The 8764-nt window shown below is 37.9% G+C and overlaps 1 protein-coding gene across 1 annotated transcript in view; it reads right to left on the reverse strand.

Moving 5' to 3' along the window:
* The window catches only part of efr3a (EFR3 homolog A (S. cerevisiae)), a gene marked incomplete at its 5' end in the record, with an annotated part of 118360 nt that overhangs the window by 42344 nt on the left and 67252 nt on the right, over positions 1-8764 (reverse strand). The window contains 1 exon segment of the mRNA XM_035671235.1: positions 7549-7698. Coding sequence (XP_035527128.1) covers positions 7549-7698 — 150 coding nt within the window.

The following is an 8764-nucleotide window of genomic DNA, read 5'->3' on the forward strand; positions in this document are numbered from 1 at the left end:
CATAACGCCAAACTCAAGGCTTCAGAACGGTACTCCACAGGTAGGAGTAGGCATTGACCAATGCCACTGTTGTTCTGGAGACGATCTAAGTATAAAATCACATGGATCAGAGTTGTAATGACTTCTCTAAGGGAATCGAAGGCTTCCCCCCACTTCCATAGACAGACCGCTGATGAGCAGTGAAAGGAGTTCATTAGTCTGCCGTGTGATCCTGAGTGTCATTCCAGCTGGATATCATTGAAAATGTGGGAAACCTGCCGCAGAGATGCATCACCTCCCAATTACCGTCATCCAAACGGCCCAGTAATCATCATGATCGTCATCTGTAATCATACATCATACATCGCACTGTCATGTTCATACATCTGCAATCACACACAGCTCCATGCAATCACAGCCAGCAGATTCAGACGGGGAATATTTCTTCCTACAGTCTGTCTGGTGTCTCTGCCTCTTCCTTAATTAATTTATGCCTAAATGACTGCTGAATGAAGCTGTTGCTCTTTTGTTTTACAGGAAGAGATGCCAAAACTTTTACTGTTGACACTTCAGCGAGCTGGTTTTGTGAAATGGCTCAACAACTGTTAAATGGATCATGACATTTTGTACATAAATGTATAAATTGTACATGTCTTTAGTGTCTTTTAGAAAAAGGGAGACAATACGGTGAATAACGCTGACAAACAACCTTAGTCTGAACAATTACAAAACAGAGATAATCAGACTGAATTTGCCATGTTGGTTGGCGCTGACAAAATTTTCAGAGGTTGCTGTAGCAGTTGCTAACAGTGGCCAACCAAGCCTTTGTCAACTAATCAAAGAAATTAGTTGATATTAGAGTTATTTATGGAAGTTGACAACCTTTAATCCAATTCACACTTGACGTCATATTTGGGACATTCTTCTATCATTACTTTGCATGGATGTAGCTCGGAAGCTTAATGTGTATGTAGAGGAATAATATGTGTTTATCAATAATAGTTTCTCCAACCAAAAGATGGACAACACAAAAATTAACCAAAATGTCCCGGACACGGCCACTGCCATCTTTGCCATTTGGAGTTTGCACCGACTCAATAGCGAGCAGGCCTCAGCTGTCAATCATGATGTGAAACCCCCTTTTTATATCTTCAAATAACTAATTAAAACCAAACTGATGATAAAAATTAACACTTGAACAAACATCAGTTTGATAAGAACTACGTAAAAAAGAGAAAATCATCTTTGGGATTTTTAAGGGGGCGGTAGAGATGTTTATGCTTCATTTAATTTGAATCTCTGAACAAATTGGAGATGTTGGTGTTATTTCAGAGGTCTGTAACTAGGCTACAAAAGGACACAAGATAACATAAGAAAAAAAGAGAAATTACATTCGAAAATTCTCCTCTTTCCAAAAAAACTTATCTAAGTTATTCTGGCTAATTCACATAACATAGTTTAAAACAGAAGAAATCGAAATGACATCAAAACAATCTGCACTGCTACATATTACCAAAAGTAAACTAACTAATTTTGTTGTAACTGAGGTGAAATGAATGGTCTCGAAACAGAAACACAACCTACATTAATAAAATGATGAAAAAGAGGATGTTTAAAACAATTTTACTACAGAACTGAAACTGTAAAGACGAGTGGTGCAATGAATCAGAGTTCAGAATTAGGAAATAAAATCTAGCCAACAAAGCCAAAGAGTTGAAGTCAGATTTTAATATTTAACAACATGTCCTTCCTGTTTAACCTCACCCATCCTGCTTTTCTCCTAACAGACTTCCACCTTCAGATCTGAGAAAAAAAAGGATTTGCTCATTAACTCACAGGAAGACCATTAGAAACGGCTGGAAAGTTACCATTAACGCAGAGATGATCCCTGAGGTGCCGAGTGCTCCGCAGCTGAAGGAATATATGCATCGCAATTATCTATGGATTATGTGAAGGCTGTATTTCCATTTAAATCATGAAAGATTAGATGTGTTGATTGGACTGTTAGGAGCAGGAGAAGAGGGAAGGAACAAAACTGTAGGATTAAAAAGAAAGATGAGGTAAACAGATTGTTATCTGTTGAGAGCTATAAGGAAATGGCTGTTTCGAAAGAGGTTCGAGTCTACAACCACAGAGACTTGAAAGTTGGTCCTTGGTGGTCCATATTTCTGGAATATGTGTTTAATAATGGTCTGCCTTGCAAGGCAGATGGACTGTGGAGATCACACTAGAATCCAAAGCCGAAGTTGAACACTACAGGTACGACAAAACTTTAAGTCAGGTTTCGACAACTACATCGTCAAGGTACTTAATTAGCTAGCTGGACACGTTGCTGCTGGAGATAACAGGGCTTTTATTATAAACTTTATTATGATTTTAATTAGGATAGTATGCCTGTGTGAAATCATCTGTCATCATCTGATGTCTGGAGGTTTGAAAGTGTACTCAAGTTGAAGTGATTATTATGTAGCATTATTTTTTAGTAACTCCGAAACCTTAAAATAAAACATTAGTAGGGGAGGTGCAGACTTTTTACAGCAGAATTATCACAGTATACAAGCGCTGCAGTAGTAAGAGGAGTTCTTCTTATTTTTTACAACTTAAATTACATTTTTGTTGTTACAGAGAGCATAAAGTACCGAAAATTTAAGGTACTGATGTTGGTTGAAATATAAACGGTACACAACCATAGTAGCCGCTGCTAGCTTCAGTTGTATCAGAGTATAATTCCTTCATTGAAAGAAGAGCAAAGAACGGCACTGAAGGACTTTCTTGATAGAAAAGATGTTTTCACTTTCCTTCCGACTCGCTTTAGTAAGAGCTTGACTCATCGACCTATATAAAGATGGAAGATACGACAGCTTTACAAAAGTCAGGTTGAGTTGATGTTTTGATTACGTTATGTGGTTAATTCAGTTGATTTAATGGATCTCAAAAAGAGAAGCAGAATGACGTTTTCATGACACAAAACCTCTTAGAGAGGAAAGACCTTTGAACCTTGAAAGCATTTTTTCTCTAACCATAACCAAGTAGTTTTAGTTCCCTAAGCCAAAAAAAGCCTCAACCATAGAGGCAGAAAAAAACACTCTTTTAGGTTCTTTTTGAAGGCAGTGTTTCGTCATATGAGGACTGGTTGTTTTCTGTGAGGTTGGAGCAGCAGATCCAGAATGACCTTCAGGTCTTCTGAAGGACAGATTTTAGCCCAGGTTGTATTTTGCTGAAGGACATTGTTTTGTGTTGTTTGAGACCCTTCATGGGTTCACACATGTAACTTGAACTGATTTGAACTCAGTAGAAATGAGAGCTCGCAGCGTGCACTGGCATAATATGAAAAGAAAATAATGTCTTTTGCATGTGCTAATAACAGTTGGCAAAGGTTGTTCTCAAGGTGATTTCTTTGATGTGCAGTGTGACACTTTTCATCAGAGAGGCGTGCTATGCAAATTCACAGTTAAAAAGAAGAAAAGAGCACAAATAAAACATTTTGTGAACCAATATTTATATTTATATTATCCTCAGATTGTCTCAGCAGGTAGCTCACTAACAACTCTGCTCACAGTCATATTCTCAATCCCTCCTGAACATTAAAAGTGGAGGATTTGACCACTAATGAAGGTCTGGAGCAATGTTTTAATGAACAGGTCCCCAAACGAGCACATGCATAAGGACACAGCAGGTCTACATTTCTATTATTACATAAGGGGCTATGCGAGCTCTAGGTTTTAAGCCAACCTGCTGATCAACAGTTGTTGACGTTAAAGTGCCAAAAGGAACTATGGATGGAAACAGGTTTCAAAATATCTAAAACATTATTCATCTTTGCAAATTTAACACGTTTGTCAGACCCCAGTGTGTTTTAATTAGGTTACTCCACAGGGTACCTTTAAGTGAAATCACTTTAAGCACAGTTTCACAAACTATGGTCCATGATCGCATCCTAACACCTCAATTCCTCCACGTGTGATGGAAGGAAGTTGCCGGAGCTTCAGAACAAGAAAAGGAAGAAGACAAAAGGGAGAAAGAATACAAGGTCCAAAAATAGCTTTTTGTTCACATGGAAACCACCCGAACGAGACGGAGAGGAGAGGAAGCCACAGTGAGAGCGAGGAAGAAAGAAGCAGCGAGGAGAAAATAAAGAGATAAAGAGAGAAGAGGAGAAAGAAAGTTGTGATGTTTGTAGTTTTATATTTTGATTTGTTTCATCTAAAACTTTCTAAGCCGCCATATTGGCCGTTGACCTTCTAATACACTGTAAAAAATGTTTTATGGTCAAAAACTGTCAAACTGTGACGGTAAAATACTGTAAACAGTTTCTGTAACAGTAAAAAAAAAAAAAAACATCACATCTCAGGCAAAACCTCTATATGACATTTTCAAGGAATTCATACAGAATAAAGTATTTTTTTTTATATATTACATGTAGCAAAACTGCTTCTTCTGATGGTAAAAAACAGAATAAAACTAACTGCAAATCAACAGTACTAATGTCCTTTTACCGTAACAGTATAAAGTTCTATCGTAAAGTTTTGTATTTATTTTTTTTCCAATGTAGGTGGAGGATGTTACTTGGCAGGAAGAGCTACAGACCCTAAGAAAATATAATTTAATCCTTTGATTTAAGTCATTCCAGTCAAGATGCAAAAATATAATTTGTATTTATTTTAATTAAAAAAAATATTCCAATTAATACAATTGGTCACATTGTTTTCAGTAACTATTAGTTTTTACAGTGAATCTGAATTCTATGTATGTAACTTAAATATCAACAGCAGGTGTAACTACAAGAATTCCTTCAGGTAGGAGGTAACTGCTCCATGAGGATGATGATGATCTTTAATACCAAGGTTCATATATTATATTTGTAGTGTTGATCTTGTGTCCATAGTTGCAGAGACGAGTCACTGTTGCTGGTGAATTAAAATGAAATGGTTATGTTGCTAGGGGACAATATTGAATGTTCTATATATATTTAGAGGCTCTGAGGGGTTATACGGTGGACACTTAGAGTCTGCTCCAAAGGAGCTTAAATGACTCACAGTGAATTGGAGTAAGTGACGCTGTGCAGATTGCTGTATGTTTGTATGTTTCTTATGTGCTTTCATGCTTGCTGCAGCACAAACTGCCTACCTGGTACTAATAATGATTAAATTGGATTTCCTAGTGTTGGTAATTTTATTTGGGAGCTTATATATTTTAATAAATATGTCTTTTTTTGGTACAATTTACAATTATTTTCCGTTTCTTCCTCTTAAGTGATAAATGGTGAGTGTTGTTATCAAGGAACATCACTTAGAGAGGAAACAAGGGGAAGAGAGAGCTGGAAAATGAAGAAGGGAAGAGGAGGAATGGAGAGTAAAGACAAGAACAAACAAAGAGGGGTAAAGGTGAGCCGACAGGTGAAGCGTAGAGATTCCAGCGTTAAGCTTCCCATCCCGATTCGTTGATCTTCGCCGTAAATCTTCCGGGTGAAAGGAGAAAACTCCTCAGTGTGATACATCACAAGGATTTCCTCCTTCCCCAGGACCACGGGCCTTGGGTTTGAGGACTGAATGGATATAATGAGATCCGAGGCATGCAAAGGCGACAGGAGAGCGGGGATCGAGTTCAGGCGAAGGTTTGTATTCTTTCAGCCGACACTCCGATCCAGAGCGACTTACATCATATCCAACCGCAGGATTTACTTTAGATCCCGACTCTTCTCGCACTGGGGGCAGCGAATGTTTAACATTAAAGGTCAAACAAAGACACCAGACTACACTGCAAAGCAGGAATCAATACAGTAGAAAAGACTTGTTTCTGAAAAATTTGTCTTATTTTTTGTCTAAAAACAAAAATAATCTGGTTTTAATTGTCTTAATGTGATATTACAGCTAATATTGAGCTCGATTTAACCAGTAACAACAATGGTTGCATAATATCCCAGCAGAGGAACAAGATTATTGTCCTTATTTTACACACAACTTCTCCATTTTAGAGAAAGTTGTCTGTCCCAGTGTTGGAAATGAAGCATCTGTTTAGTTTTTCATTGTTTTGATAAAAAATAATCAAAATAATAATGTTTCTGGTTCCTTCAATCAAGTCTCTTACTTTTATTATGCTGCTTGTGTCTTATTGTAGATGATGGTACAAATTCTTAAATTCAGCTCAATAAAGTGACCGAAATACTTATTTTAAGAGTCTTAAATAGCCAATAGAGTTTTCATAGCTTGTAATAACCACAGCTTGCTTACATTTTTGGTCTTTTTGTTCTAGTTTTAAGGCTAATTTTTTGTCATTACATAAATTTAATTATATTTCAGAATATTTAGCTTGTTTCTAGGAGGGCTGTTTTTGCAGTGAAAGAAAAGAAGCTTATAACGCTGAAACTTCAGCTCTTTACTTACAAACCATGTTCTTCTAAAGTGGATAAAATAGTTTTTTAATATATTCTTCGGGAAACAAAAGTCTAAAAAGTAATTTTCCACTGGCGACGAACCGTCAACTTCTGTGGTGACTACAGACCGAAAAATCTGCGACGCTGCATTTCGTACAAACCTTTATGCAACGCCGCGCTGTATTAACCTTGAACACCTCCTGGACTCGTCTGAGCAGCCTCAGTTCCTAAAGTCTCCACGTTTACCCAAAGTGACAGTAAGGAGGTAAAAAAACAACAACGCTGAGACAGCAGGGTGTACGAGCAATAAATCTCCTGCTGTCCCCAGAACACACTGCTCAGATATGATAAGAGAAATGTTTGGGAGAGAAATAAAAAGCTGCTGAGAGTCTTTTTCAAATTTGAGTTATGATCAGGTGAAACTCAAGGACAGTACATTGTTTTCTTCCCCCTCATTGTTAAATATTGCACAATACATTTTATAAAGTACTGTATTTGGTTAGAGAGATGGACATCTGTTATGTTAAATCCAGCAAACTGAACTGTTGGGTATTTTCAGGGTGAATAAGACAAAACAATGAGCTTTATTACAGCCACAGAAAGCTGAGTGACATTTGATCTTCTGATCTAGACGAGGCTGACGGGAATGTTTCATGGTCAAGCTTTATGTTTACAGAGGATTCTGGAGGTTTACAGGACTCACAGACTCTGATTCGGAAACTGGATTTTAAGGCTTAAATGCAGCCTGAGGATCACAGAGCAGAGCAGAACCAGAGGGATCTGAGATCTTTTGGTGTACAGAGGAAGAGTCCAGATGGATTAAACCCACACACACACACACACACACAGTACACACACACACAGTACACAAACATTTTGAGGGGTGAAAAGGGAAAAGGAAGACAGGACAGATGTTGTAACGAGTGTATTTGGCTCCAGGAGTCTCTGAAACCTGCATTCATAAAACAGTGAAGGTCACAGGTGAATTGTAGGATATCAGGTAAAAAAAAAGGACCTTTATTCTCGACGGTGGAGGAAACTCAGGAGTGGTTTACCTTTCTGATTGCCTCAGGTGAGAAAAGCAGTGCATGCATAATTGATTGAGATTCGAGGTCACCTCCAATAATTCTCACCTCAGACGATCTAATATTATAGCACAAAGACTAAACAAAGATTGATGTGTTAGAGAGCAGTACCTGTCCAGGTCTTCGCTGTCCTGCATGTTGAACAGCATGGACGGGATCAGTTTGTCCATGTGCTGCGGCTCCCAGATGATGGCCTGAAGCTCATCGTTCACCGTCTTCCTCACCACACCTTGCAGACCTTTGATCCCGGCCACTCGGATCCTGAACACAGACGCATGGTAACTGTTAGACATGAAAAGGTCCAAAACCCGCTCAGGACGAGACTACAACAACACCAACACACACATATAAGCTGGATGCTGATGTTTCTATACTGTGATTTCTGTTTTAAGTTTTGAAAAAGGATAAAATTGGAAAAGTGGCAGCTTTGGTTGTTGGTTCAAACAGGTTTATGCTTTCTTAAAGATCTCCTCTGTGACCTTTCTCTCAGGCATGAAGACAACATCTTTAACAAAAAGCTGTATTTTTACGATGTAGAGTGACGTTAAACTGTCTGTAAAAAGTATTTGGGAGATGCTTTGGTTTGGATTTGTCTATTGTCTTGTCTCCTCTGGTTCCTTTTAACCACAGTGTTTCTCAAACTCCAAGTTTAAGTCAAGTATAAGTCAACTAAAACTCAAAGTTAAATTAATGTGTTCTGTGAACATGGCAGAATGCTTACGTTTAGCATGTTACCAAATGTACCAAAATACCACAATGTCTAGCGTGTAAAGTTAAGCATGTCGTCATGTTGTTAACAATGCGATGTTAGAATTAATCTCAGTTGGACTGTACTTATAAAGCACCTTTCTAGTCTTCTAACCACTCAAACATTCACCCATTCACACACTGATGACAGAAGCTGCCATTCAAGGCGTCTGCTCATCACAAACTAACATTTGAACAATATTATCAGTATTTTGCTATGCAGAGGAAGGAGCCGGGGATCAGCCGCCAACCTTCTGAATCCATCAATTAGTTGTATTTCACTCTGGTCAAGTTGTCAGAAACCAAACTACCAACTGATATTTCTGTCCTTGAGCCTTCCTGCTAATATGTTAAAAAAAAATTACCAGAAACTTAGTTTTATGTTAGATGAACGACCCGAAAGCACTAAAATATTAATATTCATTCATACTAATAAATATTCAAAATACTCCTTATGCCGTTTGAGAGTTTCTAATATTACTGAAGCTGCAGGGTTGACTCACTCCGTCTCTCTCAACTTCAAGTCGACGTAATAACACTAGGTTTCAATATAATATAATTTCAGCACACACACACACAC

The sequence above is a fragment of the Morone saxatilis genome, unplaced genomic scaffold, assembly GCF_004916995.1.
Source record: "Morone saxatilis isolate NCDOM2014 unplaced genomic scaffold, NCSU_SB_2.0 Contig23, whole genome shotgun sequence".
Taxonomy (NCBI): domain Eukaryota; kingdom Metazoa; phylum Chordata; class Actinopteri; family Moronidae; genus Morone; species Morone saxatilis.